The sequence below is a fragment of the Sinocyclocheilus anshuiensis genome, unplaced genomic scaffold (genome assembly GCF_001515605.1).
Source record: "Sinocyclocheilus anshuiensis isolate Anshui unplaced genomic scaffold, SAMN03320099.WGS_v1.1 scaffold1239, whole genome shotgun sequence".
In the NCBI taxonomy this organism is placed as follows: Eukaryota; Metazoa; Chordata; class Actinopteri; order Cypriniformes; family Cyprinidae; genus Sinocyclocheilus; species Sinocyclocheilus anshuiensis.
In genome coordinates this window covers 448,568-469,928 of record NW_015540949.1, presented here as the reverse complement: position 1 = coordinate 469,928, position 21,361 = coordinate 448,568, and the positions used below count along the sequence as shown (strand labels likewise).

The 21,361-nt window shown below is 36.6% G+C and overlaps 1 protein-coding gene and 1 pseudogene across 1 annotated transcript in view; both read right to left on the bottom strand.

Moving 5' to 3' along the window:
• The window catches only part of LOC107689898 (brevican core protein-like), a 16,577-nt gene extending 1,545 nt beyond the window's left edge, over positions 1–15,032 (bottom strand). The window contains exons 1-10 of the mRNA XM_016488077.1: positions 15,003–15,032; positions 14,650–14,871; positions 7,787–7,869; positions 7,173–7,553; positions 5,969–6,143; positions 5,498–5,625; positions 5,031–5,321; positions 3,152–4,123; positions 1,464–2,465; positions 200–307 (exon numbers count right to left, since the gene is read on the bottom strand). Coding sequence (XP_016343563.1) covers positions 200–307; positions 1,464–2,465; positions 3,152–4,123; positions 5,031–5,321; positions 5,498–5,625; positions 5,969–6,143; positions 7,173–7,553; positions 7,787–7,869; positions 14,650–14,654 — 3,145 coding nt within the window. The 5' untranslated portion in view covers positions 14,655–14,871; positions 15,003–15,032. The remainder of the gene's footprint in view (positions 1–199; positions 308–1,463; positions 2,466–3,151; positions 4,124–5,030; positions 5,322–5,497; positions 5,626–5,968; positions 6,144–7,172; positions 7,554–7,786; positions 7,870–14,649; positions 14,872–15,002) is intronic.
• Positions 15,033–18,135: 3,103 nt separating this feature from the next.
• Positions 18,136–21,361, bottom strand: part of LOC107689909 (interferon-stimulated 20 kDa exonuclease-like 2) — a 6,770-nt pseudogene continuing 3,544 nt past the window's right edge.

Here is a 21,361-nt window from a genome sequence, read left to right as displayed (position 1 = left end):
TATACTGTACATATCATATATATATATAAATATATTAATTTAAATTTTCATTAAGATTCATAGATCTAAATTTACTTTCATAAATTTTATTCATGTAAAATATTAAAGAATCGCAGAATAAACAGGTAATATATATATATATAAAGTATATAAAAGGTATTATAGTGTAGAAGTATAATGAGATATGCAGGTAACTCACCTGTCTCGCAAAAGTCTCCTCCATAAGTGGGTAGACAGAGACACCTATGACCCGCTCCACTGTCCACACAGGTGCCTCCATTTTTACAAGGGTTCTCAAGACATGCATCTAAAAGGCCATTCACATGTTTTTATAGCGGACTATAAAAATATTGCACATAAATGAAGGGTTTAAAATAAAGTATGGTTATACTCAACAAACACAGGGTGGTGCAACTATGCAGTAATAGCTACACTTACACTAAGAGTATGGCTTATAATTTGTGGACCACAACTCGATCAAAAACAGGCTAAATCTTGATCCCTGATTGGTTCTGTTAACCTCTATCTACATAAAACATGCCGTAGCAGCACCGGATACGTTGCCCTTTCTTTCCAGTTGTACTGTTATCAGTTTCTAGTCATCATGGCCCCACTAAACAAAACTCTTCCTTCATGCATGACTGCAACTATTTGTTGTGATGGGGGTTACACACTTTGGATAAATTCTTTCTGTCTCTATCTGTCTGCACTGTACTCTTTGATAGACGTGCTAATCAGTTGGTGCAGCATGTCAGTTATCAAGTTACCAGGTATTTTAAAGAGATGTATCTGACAGTGTTTGGAGGGAAAGAGCGCCCCCTTCTGAGAGCATCTGGTTTGCTCAAGAAATTTAAACAACCAATAGATGGTGCTATCACTCCTAGATGTTTAAGGCAGTGTTGTAATTAACCAAAACTAAAATGATTAAAAAATGTTATCTGAATTGGCAAGTGAAATGAAGCTGAAATAAATACAAATATTACACGAAAAAAATTAGTTAGAACTTAAAATGTTGCCTTGTCAGCTATTTGAAATAAAATAAGCTGAAGTATTAAAATGACTAAAACTAAAACTGAAATAAAAATGACCTAAAGCTAAATAGAAATATAAAAAAACATGTAAAATAACTAAAAATTAAATAAATTAAAATGAAAACTGAAAAAAGGTCATTTAAAGTATATACTATAAAAGTATATAAATAATACTAAAATAAGTGGTTTAAGGGGCTTGACCATGTACTTTTAAAACTAGCTATAGTTTATTCATCATTAAATAGCACTGAAATACTTTTAGGCAAGTTGTTTTCTTTCTAAATGCCCACATTAAAAAAAAAAAAAAACTTTTCTTAATTTTCCTCCTTGTAAATGATCGAAAAACTACTACAGCACAGACAGACAGGCAGTTTTTAAAATATAACTTGCAGTCTGGAAATTGAGACAATATATATACTGCAATATGTTTACCTGAAATGTAGCCTGTCCTGACCAGCACTCTCTGTGTGGGTCTGGCAGGCAGAGTGGAAGACTCAGGTGTGGTTGTGACATCATTCTCATCTTCCGTATTGTCTGTGTTTGCTTTAGTCATGAGTTCATAATCATTATCGTCATCATCATCATCTTCGTTGATGGCTGACGTAGTGGATGGTTTTTGGGTTTGCGTTGTCTTCTCATTGATGGGTGCATTGGTGGAGTCAGATTCATCTAAGGCTTTGATGTCATCTGTGGTAAGTGCCGCTTCCCCACTGAATTCAACATCTGCTCTGAACTCTCCTGGGTTTGTGGAAGACGCCACAGTTTGCCAGATGGGACTTTGGGTCCCATGAGGAAGAAATGTAACCTCCAGACTTTTCATGGATCCCACAGTGCTGGCCTGATTATCATCATTATCACTATTTGTTTCATTAAGGTCTTGCATATCTGTCAGATTAGAGGGAGTGATGGTGGCCACATCTGAGTATGGATGCTTAATAACTGAAGACCTGTTTCCTGAAGGTTCTCTTTCTCCGGAAGACTCATCCTCATCCTCATCACTGCCATCAATGCTGAAAGTTACAGTAGAATTATTAAGCTCAGTGGATGTGGTTATTCGTTGATTAGGTTCCTCTCCAAGCCCAACCTGCTCCACCTTCTCCAATTCTTCTTCCACAATCCCAAGGCCAGATGGAGTTGTGCTTTCAGAGAGGACACCTTCCATTTCCTGTGGAGAATTGATTTCTACCTGTACAGGTCCATGTGTGGTTGATGTGCCCAACAGGTGAGGCGTTGGGGTGGTCAAGAGTGTGACTGGCAGGATGTCTTCACGTTCGCCAGAACTTTCAGAAGATTCGGTTTCCTTCGGTGTCATGCTCACGGTCGAATAATCACTGCCATCATCAACTGCACCAAGAGACACAGGAAGAGTCTCAGTTGAGGTCTCCTCAGCATTGTGATGGTCTGCAGAAGTGTCTTCATGTCTGGGTGTAAAAGCTGCAAGTGAACAAATCAAACACAACAATTTAATTGTAATTTATAAGGCAAAACACGATCAGGATATGGAATTTTCTCAACAGTTGGTGATTTACAGTTTATCTATGGCAATTTATTCATAATTTGGTAACACTTTAGTATAGGGACCAATTCTCACTATTAACTAGTGCTTATTAGCATGCCTACTATTAACATATTGGCTGTTTGTTAATGCTTATTAAGCACATATTCTGCATGACCTTATTCTACATCCCTAATCCTACCCCATACCTAAACTTGACAACTACCTTACTAACTATTAAAAAAGCAGCAAATTAGGAGTTTATTGAGGCAAAAGTCATAGTTAATGGTTTGTTAATGGCGAGAATTGGGCATTAAAATAAAGTATGACCCACAATTATTAGTTTTTCTCTGTCTATCCATTCAACCATCGTTTAAATCATTCTCTCTGTCTGTAAGGCCTACAAACCTTCAAAGTTCAAGGCTGTTTCCTAAAACTTTTCAAATGCATATCTCTTTGAATTCCAATTAATTTAAATACCACTTTTTATAATTAAACAATTTAAAAGGCATTCTCAATTCAGTTCTGAATGGCACGCATTTTGTTACATTTTTGGTTAATAAAAAGCTCACAAAATTATTATTTGCTGATACACTGTATAAGCATATTGTTTCTTTTTACTTACTTGGGCTAATACTGTTCAGATGTGTTAATGAGAAGCTCTCTGTCATAGTCTCAGGTGTAGATGCTCCATATGTCTCTGAATTATGCGAGGTGACCAGATGTTCGGCCTTTTGTGTGAATAACAAGGTCAAATCCTCACCGGAACCCTCCAACCAACCTTCAGTGCTGGATGTGCTTGTTGATGTGGACTGAGTTGTGTGTGTAAAAAGACCCCAGTCTTCATCTGGCTCTGGAGTTTCTGTGATATTCCCTGCATTTTCTTCTACTGTAGCACCTTCAGGTAGGTATGTTGAGGGACTTGACTGGAGTGTCATGTGAAATTCCAGTGTAGTATCCTCAGTGGTCATGGAGATCTCACTAGTCACATGATCTTTATCCTCATCCTCCAGGTTGGTTTCAGGCATGGGTTGGAAGTGTTTGGACCCATCTATCTCCTTCGGTTGAGAGGACGGTTCCTCTGTTGTCTCAGGCTGAGCCTCTGCAGGTGGGATGAAATTGATGGGCTCTCCCGGCTGTAGGTTGGTATCTGGCATTGGTTGGTAGTGTCTATGATTACTGCTTTTAACACCATCAACTGCTGAAGCTTTTATATCTGGTTCTCCTTTTTGTGTGAAATCAATGTGTTTTGGATCTATGTAAATCTCTGGAACAGACTCAACTTTTTGCCAGGTGACCTCAGTGGACTCAAGATATCTCTCTGTGCTGGTTGGGGTGGTGGAGTCTCTATAGGTGCTATCTTCATCTAACTGAGGGCTTGTAGTGTGGTTGTGTTTCTCTGGTTCTGAAGTAGTCTGTGTGCTGTAAATGGAGAAGGACTCTACAGCCCCCTGTGCTTCATTTTCTGACTGTTGAGCGATCTGATCCACACTATACTCCTCTTGAGGAACTGCTAAAGTCGCAATATGCTGCTCGGTGTCCTCTGGCTCTGTTGCCATATGATCTATAGGTGAGACTGTTTGAGAGTTGCTGTTAGCTGCAGAGGAAGAATATTAGAGATACCATTGATCAAAGGTTAAAGGGATAGTTCACCCAAAAATGAAAATTCTGTCATAAACTACTCTAAACTACCCTCATGACGTTCTACACCCGTAAGACCAACGGAATTACCACATTCAAGGCCCAGCAAGGTAGTAAGGACATCGTTAGTAAATATAGTTAATGTGACATCAGTGGTTCAACCTTAATTTTATGAAGCTACGAGAATATTTTGTGTGCAAATAATAAAAAAAAAGACTTTATTCAACAATTTCTTCTCTTCTGTGTCAGTCTCCGCCACCATTCATGATAGTACCATGACATATGCATGTGGTGCTGCCGACACAGGAGTCGGCGTTCTGACGTAGAACCCGGATGTGCCTTGTTTACAAGCAGAGGAATGCACACACATGATGTCACATGGACTATTTTAACAATGTTCTTACTACGATTCTGGGCCTTGAACGTGGCAGTTCCGCTGCTGTCTATGGAGGGTCAGAATGAAACCTCTTGGATTTCATCAAAATATCTTAATTTATTTTCCGAAGATGAACGAAGGTCTTACAGGTTTGGAACAACATGAGGGCGAGTAATTAATGACAGATTTTCATTTTTGGGTTAACTATCCCTATCCTATATTGTATGGGATTGATAGTATAGGTCAGGAGTTTTCAAACTTTTTGATGCCAAGTATTCCAGTGATATCATGTAAAAAATCAATTTATATAATGTATGAAAAATATTATCAAATCTTTAGCATACAGCCCCAAAAATGCTTTTTTTCCCCCTGAAATTTGATCACAGACCCCCTTGGGCATCCCTGGACTCCAGTTTGAACCTTGGTTATCTTAAGACAGTTTTGTGAACTTTTAGAAAAACTCAAATTAAAACATATCTGTAAATACCTCTGAAGCAGTAAGCGTCATGCCGAGTCTGTGGGGGGAATCCCGTTTGATTGCTAAAACGATAAACTGTCTTGACACCAGGTTCAGAACCCCCACACCGTTCACGAGGGGTCACAATGGGGTAGCGAACGCTTCCATCAGCAAGCCAACCAGGACTGCAGTGGTTCAGACCATCATTCCAGGCGGCATAGAGTTGGCCAGTGGTGGCTAGCTGAGCTCTCTGCTGCTCACAGTATGTCTTAGCTTCTGACAAGTTGAAGCGCTGTGGGGATGACCCATGAAAAACCTCTCCTAAAAACAGTTACATCAATGAATGAACAACCAACTTTTGCTGACAATCACAAACAAGTCATCGTAAACAGAGTACATTCTTTGAATATGGACTGCTTGCCAATATCAATAGTTTGGAGCACAGTTAGCATTGATTGCAAGAGTATAATATTAGCAATGATATGGGAGTGGTTTACCATGAATGTTCTCCACATAGCAATACACATCATATAGTTCATCATTATCCATCATGCCATAGTTTCGAACGCCTGGTAATCCATCCATGTCTCCAAAACACCCTTCACGTGGCATCTGGATTGGGTATCTAAGAAGCCATAGGGATAGTATAAAAACATTTTAATGAATCCTAAAGATAGATGTATTTTTGTTATTAGTCAAACCCAACTAAGCTTAACCAATCTAATTACTGGTTTTGTTTTTATATCCTATTCTAAGCACTGCAACAAGACAATATTTAGCTCCGCCCCCAATCCAGAAATCCATTCCAAATATTAAATGGCAAATATGTTCTGACAGACTGTGATTTTGTTGCTTTACGTGTGAATAGACAAATTGCTAGTACCTAGAAAGTGGTCTGCATCACATTTACTGCAAGTATATATAGGACATTCTCAGTAGTTGGTTATTTGATGTGTCTGTTCACTCACCTAACGGAGCGATCTGAAAGCCAGCCAGCGTCACACTGCTCATAACCGCTGCGGTACGCAGACATCAGCTGTTCTGGAGAAGCAATCTGAGCTCCAATATCTTCACACGTGTCTTTGGCCTCATCAAAAGTGAAGGCATAGCGACTTGAGGTATGGCGATAATGGAAGACGACACCTAAGAACACACAGCATGTCACTGTTCTCATATATCATAGTTTTTGAACTGTTATGAAGTGTTATTTGCCATTTTCTAGGCTGGAAAACATGTGTCTTATTAAAACACTACTTTTGAACAAAACGGTCATGTTATGATACTTGTGGCAAGTTACTATACAAGACTGTCCAAAAGATGGGATCACATGGTGTTCAATTTGCAAAATTTATATTGAATTTATTTTATATTTATTTATACTGTAAATATAAATATATAGTAGCCTACTGTTCCAGTGTCACATTTATGTCACGTTTATGTTCTGTTTTTTTTGTGTATCCCCTACGTTTCTGTGCATCCTGCCTTGACCCAGTTTTCCGTTGTTCCCTGATTAGTCTATTCTGTTCACCTGTTTTGATTTAGTTCTCCACCTGTTTCAGTTCTGCCTTATCACATTCCCTGTGTTTATAAGCCTGTGTTTTCCTCAGTTCCCTTGTCTTGCTTTAAAGTTACGTTGTGGCGTTTTATTCCTGTTAAACTCTTGGATTGATAATTAAAGACTCTCCTTTGGATTACCCCTTCTCTGTATGCCTCATCTAACCCACATCGTGACATCCAGATAGTACTTTTTGTTTGTTTTAAAAAGCTTTTTTTCCACAAATATTAAGCAGCACAACTGTTTTCAACAATAATAAATATTTCTTGAGCACCAAATCAGCAAGCATATCAGAATGATTTCTGAAGGATCATGTGACACTTACGACTGGAGTAATTGCTGCTGAAAATGGCAAGCATAAATTACATTAAATATATAAAATACATTCAACTGGAGAAATAAAAAAAAAAAAATTGTAATACGATTTCTCAATATTACTCAGTTTACTGTAAATAAACTGATAAATGCAGCCTTGGTAAAGAATTATTTAAATATTGAAATCTTTCCAATTCCAAAAGTTTGAATGGTAGTCCGTGTGTGTGCAAAACACTGACTAAATATGGCAAGACAATCTAGGTTTGCCAGTGATCTTTGCACAAAGTAGTTTACATAATCACCTTTTACTTTGACTTGGGCCTGGTCATGAGCATCCTCCAAGCCGTGCTGGACTTCACAGCGGTAGAAGCCTGTATCGTTGTGTATCAGTTCATCCAGTCTGAGGGTGAGATCAGCTGAAGAGGCAGCATAATTCAGCAGTGATGCCCTGCCTTTATACAACTCACTCACCTTTACCCTCTCACCACGGGCCACTAAGATCTCTGTCTCTCTGTTTGATGAAAGAAAGCTCCATTTGACTCGTGGCTGGGTCAGTACAGCATGTCGGCCCAAAGACGGGGTCCGGGAGAGACTCACCAGGCAGGGCAGAGTCAAGGAGCCCCCCAAAATGGCAGACACTGGGGGGCTATCGGGAATGGTCACTTGTAAGAATGTGGTCTCATCTGAGGAAAAGACAAGAATGATTGAGATACTAATCAACTGACAGTTTAATACTGAACTGAATTGGATTTTTTTATATTCCAACGTGTGCATTCACTTGGGCAATAAAAGTACAACATACTCTGTAACTGGACTCTAAGAGCTTCTATGACCTATCTATCTATCTATCTATGACCTTTACTGTTATTTATCGTTAATTATATTTTGTGTGTTGAACAGTAGAGGTGAGACACACCTGCTGCAGGACTGAGGACGGCAGAAGATGACAAGACAAAGAGGCAGATGGCACGCAGCAGTACATGCAGGAACATCGCTGATCTGAGACCGAACAGAGGGAGAGAGTGAGACAATATATAGAAACAAAGTCAAAGAACAGCATTATAAAAGTCAAATGGAACTGTGACATACCACAACATAAGAACTTTGTGTTGAAATGAAAGACGCAAACATTTATTTCCAGTACAGCAATTTAGCTAATTTATGTCATTTAATTTAACTGCATTCTGTTCCAGTGTAAGTTCATGGACATTCATAGGGGAAAATGACACACTGCCTTGTGTGAGAAAGCGAGAAAATGAGAAAGAGCGAGAGAAAGTTCTTTGTGCCTCTGCCAGATTGTGAGAATTCACACTCACTGAATTTTTTGAGCCTTCTAAAATCAAACAGTTTGAGTGCAAAATTTGAACAGCTATTGTAATAGGCATTAAGGCACTAAATTTGGTGATTTTTAATCTGTTCAAATGAAGAAAAAAAAAATGCTTTAAAAAGGGGTTCTCAGCCTTTTCAGGACCAGGAACCCCCACCAAGAGGTATATATTTTTGCTAATACTTTATAAAGACTATCATTTATTAGAACGTTGACATTATTACATTACATAATACATCATGTAAAAACTGTATGGTTATATTTACAGTTTTATTTATTTATGTGTGTGTGCCCCCCCACCGAATTACAATAGAGTTATAGGAACTGTCCCATAAGAATATATTTAGGGCATACATAGGTTAACCAATTAACAAATATTTAACACTTTTAAAGAAGATTCTATGTATATATTTATATATTTAGTCATCTACTCCACAGATCCCTTTTGTAGACCTCTGGTTTAAAACCCTGGTTTTAAAGGCATGTGACTGAATGGAACAAAGACAGAAAGGCTTGCCTGCAGTTCTTTAGAAAAAAACAACAAAATGCTCAAACAGCGCAGTAAACAAATTTTCACTGCAGACCCACAGCACAGTCTTTGGAGGGTGTGTTTATTCTTTAAACGATGAGACTTTGCAGACTTATAATTTGTGTTGAATAACATTGTTATTTGTTTTACTTCGCTTTATGTGTGGTTTTGCATTTTCACAAGCCTTTCTGAATCAGAGGTTACTCGAGAGCTTCCCAGACAGAGGATTTGGCAACCCAGTGCTACATCCAGCTGGCATGATTCAGATCTTTGGAGTCTTTGGGAGCTCTTGTATGTGCTCAGAATTCTGACGAGTCACCGAACAGACTAACTACCCTTTTCTAAACATGAGCATCTCTTTACCAGTACATCCATCTCCACTAAGGTCATCTTTATGCACCTGTCTCTGGGCAGCCCTTAAACTACACACAGAGCACAATATAGACTGTGTTTAGCTAAACAGCCTAGTGAAAGGAAATGTTTTTTAGCAGCTAGATGGTTTCTAAGTGAGACAGGCTGAAATAAATTAATAAAAGACCACCTGCTAGATCCACTGAAATACTGTTTGTAAAGACCGAATGAACTGAATAGTCATGCCTCAAAGAGTGAGCCAGAAAAGCAAGTAGACATAACAGTGGTCCAGTGATTCTAACAATTTGAAATATCCCTGTGACTTTTTAAAACCCGTACAAAAAATCAGAGTAAATTTCAGCAACACTACACAAGCAATTTTCATGCAGGAGTCCAGGAACCATTTAAATGAAGTGGAAGGTAATGAGTTGATTACATCAATTGTACATGATAACATATCGTTGACTATAAGTTATTTTAACGACAGGATGTTTACGATGATGTCTGTGCAAAAATTAGGGGTCATTTAAGTATCTAATTGTAACTCTTCTCTGTTTACATCCAGATGTGAAATTACAGCCTACAATCCCTAAAGAAAGACCCTCATTCCTGATGTGTAATGTTACCTAATAGAGCGCAGACTGATGAAGTGGAAATTTACTGATGGAATGTGAGTTTTAATCAACGAAACAAACAAGGAAGTGCACTGGAACAAGAGTTTTTGTCTTCTGAACTATTCGTCTGTGTACTACTGCTCTGGGTTTGGACATCTGGACATGTGAACTGCAAGAACACCAAATTCCTAACAGCAAACCTTCCTTATGGACTCATTAAAAAGAAAATAAATACATTTATTACAATCTATAAATAAATGTGTACATTAAAAAACAAAAGCATTCCCAACACCAGTTTGGTGTTTTAAAGTTTTAAGGAAATATTTCATTTTATTATCAGTGTTGAAAACTGTTTATTTACAGATTAATTTAAATTAATTTATTTATTTATCAATGAATGCATTTATTTATTTATTTTGTGGTAACTGTGATACAGCACCATCTACAAGTAACCATTTAAAAGATAAGTGGGCTTTAAAAAAAAAATTCATATGTTTTAAGTGACAGTGAAGACATTTATAATGCTACAAATGATTTCTGAAAATCATTCTGAAAATCATTTCAAAAATGCTGTTTTTTAAACTTTCTATTAATCAGTGATCCTGAAAAGAATATCACAGTTTCCACAAACATATGAAGCAGCACAAAACTGATTTTCAACATTGATAAAATAAGGCAATAAAATAATAATAAAATATATTTAAATAGAAATCAGTCATTTTAAATTGTAATGTTATTTCACAATATTACTGTTTTTACACTTGGTGAACACAAGAGACCACACAATCATAGGTTTTTTCAGTACATTAAGAAAAAAACTGTGATTTGAGTGATTTCTCAGAAAAGCAACAATTCAGTACACTTCCTTGATGTAACCTTTCTCTCCTGTTTTCAATTTTAAAAGGAAGTTCACCAAAGTTATGGCCCATTAAGCTCTCTGATCCAGAGGTCTAACAGAAGTGGTTTACTGTAAGTACAAGACAGGAACTACAAAGCCCAGCAAAAGCTGAATTCAGGGCACAAAAGCCTCAGACGCACCAGAGCAGGACGTTCTGACACTATGGTGCATTTTTTAGTAATGTAGAGTAATGGGTACATGGAAACGGTTCGCCTAAGAGGAAAAGAGAGAGAGAGAGAGAGAGAGAGAGATGGATGGAAACTGGCATGAACTGGTTGACCTGAAGTTGGATATACAAATGCGTGTTAAAGACTACTGCCATGGAGAATAGGAGTGTGCTTGCACTTTCACTGTACCTCCTCTAAAAGTGCACTTGGACTTCTCCAAAATTAAGGATAGAAGCAAATATTTTTGTGAGTTTCAGATGGAAAACATCATGAGCTATAATACTGAGAAGACTAAACAAAGCTGCCTTGCTGTTTAACTGCAAGTATCTGCAAGTATTTGAACGGTCTCTCTGCTTATCTTGTATCCTGTTCTTGAATACTTTACAACTGACGCAGCCACATTTCCATAAGCCAAAAGTAAAGCCAGATTGCTGTAAGGGCAAACATGGAGGACGGGGCCCAGCAACCTCAAGAGTGCTTAGGCAGGCATCTCCATGGACGCCTGCTGTCTGGAATACAGAATGATGAAGGGAAATGGGGAAGGAAGCAGTCTATTTCACTTACATCACAGCAGTGATTTTACCGACCGTATAAGGAGCTCACTATTTCTTGCTGAAGATTTGGTTTTAGATTAGCTATTCCAATGGATAAACTCTCAGACAGACAAGGGATGGTAAAAGAAAGCAGAAAAGATTTCCCACGAACATCGTTCACTGTGGAATGCTGCTCTGTTTTGCATTTTCCCCATGTTTTTTCCTTGACTTTTCTCTGCGTTGTCTGTCTGCTTGGTCATGGACTCTTCTCTTGCTCTTTCTTCTCTTTCAGTGCCACACCCACCTTCAAACTCAAGCCCTTTCTAACCTCGCATGACTCTCTGTGACTTGGTCCATCACCAGGGGCAACCAGCTCTGTCCTCAGAAACACAGACCGACCGGAACTCACACAGAGAGAGACAGAGAGGGTAATTCACCCATGTCTGAGGTGTTATTAGCCAAGCCTGTGGTAGATCTGGCTAGCCAAGCATACAGCCATTCTCTGAGCTCTGTAAGAACCTGCAGAGAACGGATGTGAATAGTGGACTGAACCTCACAGCCTTATCAATGACAACACTGTATATTGTATATAACCATTAACGTAGATGCATAAATGCTATACAAAAATCTATAATATATAATATAATATACAAATTGAAGTCACATGAATGAGTAAAATTTTGAAGGAAAAACTTTCACCCAAAAATGAAAATGTTGTCATAATTTACTCACCCTCATGTCGTTCCAAACCTGTATGAGTTGAACATAAAAGAAGATATTTTGAAGAATGCTGGTAATCAAACAGTTGATGGTCCCCATTGACTTCTATAGTATTTTATTTTCCCTTCTATGGAAGTCATTTGGGACCAACAACTGTTTGGTTCTTCAAAATTCTTCAGAATATCTTATTTTGTGTTCAGCATAAGAAAGAAACTTAAACAGGTTTGGAACAACATGAGGGTGAGTAAATGATAACAAAATTGTCATTTTTGGGTGAACTATTCATTTAATGAAATAATAAAAAAATAAATGGAGCATACTACTGTTCAAATGTTTAGGGTCGTTAAATAAAAAATAAAAAAAGAATGCTCACTAAGGCTGCATTTATTTGATAACAATACAGTAAAACAATAATATTGTGAAATGTTATTACAATTTAAAAGTAATGTTTTCTATTTTAATGTATTGTAACATTTTATTATTTTTTTATTTTATTCCTGTGATGACAATGCTGAATTTTCAGAACCAGTATAATTTAAGTCTTCATTGTCACATAATCCTTGTACCACAAATATGCTGGTACTTAAAACATTTCTTATTATTATCAATGATGAAAATAGTTGTGCTGCTTAATTTTTTTCTTCTTCTGGAAATCGTGATACTTTTTTTCAGGATTATTTAAGGAATAGAACATTTTAAAAAATTGCATTTATATGAAATAGAAATTATTACATTATAAATTATCTTCACTGTTACTATTGATCTTGTTGACTTTTTGATTTAATGCAGCCAATTCTTTGGTATTAAGTATTAAATTGATCATGAGAGACCCTTTACTCTTCACACTAAGGTGATCAGGACTGGACATGACTGCTGTACAGTTAAATTAGGTCAGATGTGTCCTGCAGGGGTTCGTGCAAGTATTTTGGCAGTGGTGATTTAAAGAAAAGACACCTAATTAATCTGAGAGGAAATGACCAAATAGTTTCTTTTATTCCACAACAGCTACTAAATATGAGTGAAGGCATCTCTAAAGAAAAGCAGCAGTGGATAAGAAGATGTGTGGATGCCTCATATCAGTTTAACTTAATCTGTCAGATGATATGAAGGATCTTTATCTTATAACTGCTTGAAAAACACTCATACATCAACTTACTTCTGCTCTGCTACACCTATTTGAGCGATGGGTTTAGAAACAAGCTTAGCCACTGTGAAGATGAATGTTTGATGTGGCACTATGCAGCCAATAAAGTGTTGCAATTTTACAGCTGAAAACACACTGCAGACATTAACACTCAATGTCTCAATAGAATTAAGTTGACTCACATAAGCACTGGAATAACTGCAGATGTAGACCAAACAGGTATTCATGAATCATGTCTCTCATGCTACATTTGGCACCTGGATTTCTGCTTAGTTTGTACCACAAAGCAAAATCATCCAGCAGGTGTGTTGCAGGTGTCTTTTCCTCGCTTGCTCAAAAACCTCTAATATTTGTGTCGGCAAAGCCTTTAGTCTCAGGTGCAATATTAAGAAGAGCTAAACTCAGCACACTAATATTATTTTATTTTTTCACCAATTCAATTCCAACACAAGTGCAAGAATAGATCCTGGAATTGAACTGGTGTTTGGTTCTTACATTAGCAAGCCTTTTCAATACTCAGTAATAATAAAAAAGTATTATTTTCAGAGTTAAATAACTGGCCATTTTTGTGCATTAATTGCATATTTAGGTAATGGAGATAAAAATAAATGATTACAGGTTGAGTGTTTGCTAAGCTTGCTGCAAATTCAAATGCAGTCTCAGTTTCTGCTCATGCATATAGAACACGCTTTCATTTAGAAATGTCAAGAACAGGTGTCTTCTCTTTGAAGGCTCAGGCTGTGTAAAGCACTTATGCACCATCCAACACTGACAACCTTTCAAATGCATTCTAAACAAATTCTAAAATTAATTCTCAGTACAAGGATCCAAGAATAGATATGCTCTCAGCAATAACAGATCCACATGAAAAGGGCTTTACAGTCTGATGCCTGATGTCATAATAGAACCTTTTTAGTTTCATAAAAAAAATTAAAAAAAAACAATTTTATGCTCCAGTTGCTTAGAAAAAATAATGTGCCAGTGCTTTAAAAATCCAGTTGCAAATAGACTGATCTGAAAAGCCTGTAATGTAAGATTAAGAACTTTTTAATCTCCAAAGAACCATTTGCAGCCAAAATAAATAAACAAACAAACAAATAAATATAAATAAAAATGATTTCTGCAGCCTGATGCCAAAGGAGAGCCTTTTTAGTTTCACAAAAACGTTTTATTCTCCAGTTCATTCGAATATTATGTACTGGTGACTAAGACACAGTTTTTCCAAGAACAATTATTAAATGTTGTTATAATAATAATCTTAATAGTGCTCTGCATAATAGTCTGTACCAATTCACAAGGGCTGATGCAACATGCATATTGAGCTCTGAAACTTAAAAATGTACAGGGCAGAAAATGTTCTGCATAAGCAGAATTCACTAACCCTAAAAATTATGCCCAAAAAGTCAAAATCCAAAAGCCATGAAATAAATTTGCTAAGTTGCAACTACTTTTACAGAATCATTATAGGCAATTTAAATGCATTTAAAGTCACATACCTCATTTCTCTTGGATTCTTCTTGAAAAGCCCCCGTGCAGATGAAGGATTGTATAGAGTCTCATAGAGTGCAGGCTGGAGATGATGGATGCTGTGAGCTCGTCCAGAGGAGGAGAAGAAAGAGAGAGAGGATGACAGAGAGCGGAGGAATAAAGGAGCAGGAACGATCTGCGATCAACCCACTCTCTTTAACCAACAGGGTGGTTCATTTTCCTATTTGTCCCTGGCACAATGAAAAAAGTGGGAAGGAACGGAGGAAAAGTTAAAATGTCCTAAATTAGAATGAACTGAGAGAGAGAGAGAGAGAGAGAGAGAGAGAGAGAGGACACGATATTAATAGAGTATCATACACACCTGAAATGTTGCTCGTTGTCCTGTTATTGTCCTATAAAAAACGGTAAACCCAGTAAACCCTGAGTAAAGTAAACCCAGAATAGGTAACGCGCGTAATACTGCTTCAAAATGACAAGTGACTGAGAATCGATTTGATACGAGCACTCGCGAGAATCATGCAGGTTTTATGCTTGCCATGCTTAAAAGAACAAAAAAAGAGCGATGTATTTGGCTTAGCTCCATGCGTCGTTTTGGTTCATTTCTGGATCATAATTGGGAAACTGTTATCTTGACCGACATTTGTTGATTCTGTCAAGGCATTAAAGGATTAAACCCTGTCGAGGTGAAGACAGCTGCAATGTCTTTATGGTAAAACAAAGATCAAATTGACAAATGAGTAAAACACACACACAATAAAAGTGTACTACAGACTGTAAAATGATTCAAATGAATCGTATCTCATAAATTAATTCTAAACATAATTATGTGAGACATGATTGAGTGGTGTTAGTTTTGTTTAAAATGAACATTTCCATGATCAACATTAACTTTTAAAAATAAAGGTTCTTTTGGCATCAAATCAAAATTTCAAAAAAGAAACTTTACCATGGAACCTTTTCAATCCACAAAAGGTTATTTACAGTGGTAAAAGGTTCTTTAGATTATTAAAATGTTATTCACACTAAGAAAAAATGGTTCTTCTAAGAACTGTTCACTGAAAGCTTCTTTGGGGAACTAAAACTGGTTCTTCTATGCATGACATCGCTGTGAGAACTCCCTTTTTGAACCTTTATTTTTAAGAGTGTTGCACAATTGCATAATTTTAGTTCTGAATTAAAGGAATGGTTCCCCCAAAAAATAAAATTTGCTGAAAATGTACTCACCCTGAGGTCATCCAAGATGTAGATGAGTTTGTTTCTTCATCTGAACATAGTTGGAGAAATTTAGCATTACATCACTTGCTCACCAATGGATCTGCAGGGGAATGGGTGCCGTCAGAATGAGAATCCAAACAACTGATAAAAATGTCACAATAATTCACAAGTAATCCACACGACTCCAGTTACTCGATTAACATCTTGTGAGGTGAAAAGCTGAATGTTTATAATAAACAAATAATGGCCTAAGGGTGAGTAAATTTTCAGCAACTTTCATTTTTGGGTGAATTATTTCTTTAACAAAATGTGTCCAAAAACTTCCATTTTTGGGTTGTCTTAAGGTTTGTTCCAGAAATAACAAATAACAAACAAGTTTCTCGCATAGTATTGTTCTAGGGTAATCTTTTTGTTACATGAATAAACATCTTGAGGAAACTTTCACTCTCTCTGAATGTACCCATTGTTCAGAGTTAGAATTGCTATTTAAGGCAAGGATCAACTTTGCATTGAGCAAGAGTCCAAGGGCTCTTGAATGCTTTGGTTCACTCAATTGCTAGGCCACAACAACATTGTAAATGAGTATTAAAAAGTTATGTAAGCATCCATTTCTGCAAGCATATTAAGATAGTAAACACTGTCATGACTAAATAATGCTATGATGAAAATGAATCTGGACCAGCGCAACTCTATATCACATCTGTATAGCAGGGTATGTGCGTATACCTTCCGTGACTCGCTGTTGGTGAGCTTTAATAACTAGATCTTTCAGTAATGATGAGACAGCTGCTTATTCAGAGAAAGAACCAGTTTGAAATGGTTTTGAGGCACGAGTCACTGCTGATTCTCATCTGTAAGTTTGAATCTGATCCATTTGTGAGTCATGTCTGCGAATGTAACCGCATGTGGACACAACAGACCAGAGTCTGGCCTCCTGTTAAAACAGTAGCAAACTTTCATAGATGAGAGGCTGGATGACAGAAGCAAATGATAGTTTGCACACAGAGAGAGAGGAGGGTGAATATGGTTTTGTACATCACATATTCTTCAACACAAGAGGAATTTACCATATCAACACAGCTGTCTATGCTGAAGATGAGAAATCAGGTAATATCACTCTGAACATCTACAGAAAATTACTATATGCATAAAAACTACAGTGCATTATTTATTTGATCTTACATTATGGTAATCCTTTAGTAAGTAACTATATGCCTTAGACCAGACAATAAAACAACAGTGCATTATTTATTGGCTCTGGCATTATGGTAATCCTTTAGTAATAAGCAAGGGTACCTCTTTCTGTACCACAAGATTACCACTGCCTGCCAGCCATTGAGGATTTTAAAACTTGATCCGTTTTACAGACATTACTACCATCCACAGCCAAGCCACAAGTGGGAAAGTATGAAGTCACTGACTGCCTTCTCGCTACAGCACATCCTATTAACCCCAATTTCATCAGGAACACTTTAAAATTACTAACATTAGTGAATGCAATAGGTATCATAAATAACAATGAACAATTTACAGCATTTATTGATATTATATATTATGCATATTAAATATTGAATGTTTCTTTGTGTATAATACTTATTTTATAAATGAAAATTCATATTAATTCATAACACATAATGATTATTTATAAAACTTGAAATGTTAATGCATTAGTACATGTACTAGAAATTAATATTAGCCAAGATTAATAAATGTTGCAAAATGATAATTTATACAGACATTGCAAATACTAATAATAAAACCTTTAAAGTATTGCAATTTCATAATTTCTTCCCAGATTTACCAAGTCATTAAAAATGTGAAAATTTAAAGAGAAATTTCATATTTAATATATCAATTAAATTGATTAAAAGTGACTGTAAACAATGTTTATATTTCAATTAAATGCTGTTTTTTTCTATTCAAAGAATCCTTAAAAAATGATCAAGGTTCCATAAAAATCTTGAGCAGCTGTTTTGAAGAAATCTTGAGCAGCAAATCTGCATATTACAATGATTTCTGAAGAATCATGTGACGTCAGTTTTCACAAAAATATAAGAAAAAAATATTTTCAAAATATTAAATTCAAAATTATATGAATGAAAAATGTTTCTTGAGCAGCAAATCAACATATAAGAATGATTCTGAAGAATCATGTGACACTATATATATATATATATATATATATATATATGTTTAATACTCTAAAATATCAATTACATGTTAAAATATATTATATACATTAATATATTAATATACATTAATATTTTTTAATGTGGTGTCACAATCAAACTTAACATTGGTATGATAGAGGTAAACAAGAAAAATTACACATTTGGCACTATGCCAAAAACACCCATTCTGTAGAATAAGGCTGAGGCAAACCTCATGGATAATATAACAGTAGTCACCAGTGAGCCCTTTAGGACTGCACTAAAGATTTTTACAGCCATTCTAAATGTGTGGGCCTAAATGATCTATGAAAAGTGAGATTACTGTATGTAATGCAAGTATCAGACTGTGTTCTACAGTATGTTAGGTTGAACCTTTCTGCAAAAGAGAATCCCAAATAAGGCTAAAAATCAGTCCATCATGAGCTTGTTCAACTGCTGGGAAACTGGTGGGCAAGGAACATCCAGCTGCTTCCCAAACATCACCAAAGTGGTGCGACCGACCTCTTAAAAACAGACTGACTGATGATTGAGTGGGTTTGGAAGGAAAATAGCTTTGACTGTAATCTCAAGGATAGCAGTTGAGGCCCTGTTCATTTGGACAGTTAAATACAGGAGGAGCTTTAATTCATGTGGTGGTGTTGAATTCAGAGTAGCAGAGGAATGCTGACTCGTCCTGTTCGTCAGACATCAGAAAGACAGACAGCAGGAAGACAGGAGAGCAGTGAGAGCTTTTTCTTTTTCTTTTTTTTTTTACTTTCTGTAAAGATTCTGAACAGAACTCAAAACATCATGTGGACAGTTTATCATGATGTCCAATTATTTGCTTTAAACAGCCAACAAAACCAATATAGTTAACTTAAAATACTTTTTTTTTTTACAGAAACTGAAGAGCCCCCTAGTGGTATTTAAACCCAAGCATAGCTGAGATGTTTAGCTGATAAAAAAGGCGGGAAGTAAAAATCCTATCTTTAAAAAGCTTTTACTTTTTTTTGATTCAGAGCTAGATCCACGGCTTTAGCTGAAAGGCTGAGAGCTGAGAGTTTTTGCTCCCACATGCTTTCCACTACTTTGAACAGTTCCATGGTGGCTTTGGCATCTTCTACTGATGAGTGGCCTCCCTTCCCTGTCTGAAAATATAAGAAGAGAGAGAGTTTTTCAGTGGAAAAAAAATTAAAAGCCAAGCCCGTCTTTATGTTCTTTATAAAAATAGTCTGACTCGTCCTCTCTCAATCCTAGGATCCAAGAGCTGCTTTGAACTGACTCCAGATATACCCTGTCTTCAATGTCTGACAGCTGAACTCCTCTAAGCAATGTGATCTGTGTGGCACAGGTGAAACTGACATCCGCTGAGACGTTACAATGTTTTGTGCTGAGTTAAACCCACCTGTATGTCCTTTTTGAGAATAGCTTTAGTGAGTCTCTTCAGAGACACCATTTCATTCACAGGCAGTCCAGCTTTCTGGTTTAGCAGCGGAATCCGTGCTGTATCTCGTGTTTGGCAAGCAGGATGGAAATATTTTAAGACCTTGAAGTCATTATGGATGGCATGGCCCACAACCACTTTCCCTGTTATCTTCACAATCTGTGAGCAATATAATAATGCTTAGAAGACTTACAAAATCAATCAGACTATTACTGGTTTGTCATTACTTGGTTTATTTTGAGCACAATGAATAAATGGATGATATTTTTGTCTAAATAATTCAATAAAAATAAATCAATAAAATTATATAAAAACAATAACATCTAAATTCAGGGACAAAACTTTAAAACATAACACTGGCTGATAACTGATAAGATATTGTTCTACCAATATATACTGAATCCATATTTTTAAATCCGAAAACAAAGATTCTAACACTTTGATGTTTCTATGGTGATAGTTTTACTGATCCACTAGGAATGTTACATATTATTATTATTATTATTATTATTATGTAATATGTCCACAAACAAATTATAACATTATGTGATCTTATGTGCTCTGAAAAAAAAAAAAAAAAACTCAAGCCTCAAAGCCTTCATTAAATGTAATGGGTGTGCAATGTTTTAAAAAATATCTATTTTTGTATTTTCCATTTTCATTTTCATTAAAGTTTTAATAATTTATTTTAAGTTTTTTTTTAAATATGTCTATATAATTTGTAATCATTCTTATTTCAGTTTTAGTTATTTTATGACATCAAGAACTAAATGGAAATGGGAAAGGATGCTCTGACAACTAGCTGAAGTAAAATAAGTATGTTTTTTATATTTTATTTCAGTTAACATTTATTTCAAGTGACAACGACAGCTTATTTGCTTGATAAAAGTGTCTTCTATACATATAAATGCAATATAACATGATCATTGAAGTAGAGATGCTCTTTCATACCTCTTTCTGTGCCTGATCAAAGGGAATGGCATGGAGTAGGTCCTGCCTCCTGATTCCACTCCAGCGAGTGCGGAAATCCGTCACAGGATTGATGGGTTTGATATATTTATCATAAATCACATCACCCTCGTAGGTGACAATACTGCAGCGGGCGAGTTCATTGCGACACCCCTTCGGTCCTGTGCCCACCATCTCACAGTCCAATGCCACGTATTTTAAAGGTCCGAGAGTGCGGGGTGCCACTTGGTGTGTCGGATGCCTCTGAGATGTTGAGGCAGTGGATGGAAATGAAAATGTGGATTTCCTTGAAAATGTCTGTGCAGAACTAGAAGGCTCATTGGTCTTATTAGGCAGATAAGAGGTAAATTTAGGAAAAAATAGCACCTGGTTTTGATTGATCACCTCCATTGAGCTGCGTGTTTCTTGACTTGTTTGTATTTTTCAGCTTGTTCTTTTTGTTTCGCCTTTTATTTTGTTTCTCTTTTAACAAACCCTTGTGCTCCAGGTAATGTCTCCTTCCAAGGAAACGTTCATGCTTGGCATTTCCTCTGTATTTACCTGATTTGCCTTCTCAACTAGGCTCACAATCCAGGTTCAACATAAGTCCTGACATTCTTGTACACCCTCAGAGGTTGATTACAGCAGGTGTCTTCTTGATGTTCTTTTACTCTTAAATAGAGACAAAGAAAAAGAAAATGACTGTTAAGGCAAAGAACTAATGTGACCACACAAATTGACTGTGATAATCATTCTGTAGAAAAGTGTACAAAAGTGAAAGTGAAAGTGACGTGACATGTGGCCAAGTATGGTGACCCATACTAGGAATTAGTGCTCTGCATTTAACCCATCCTTAGTGCACACACAGCAGTGAACACACACACACACCGTGAACACACACCCGGAGCAGTGGGCAGCCATTTTTGCTGCGGCGCCCGGGGAGCAGTTGGGGGTTCGGTGCCT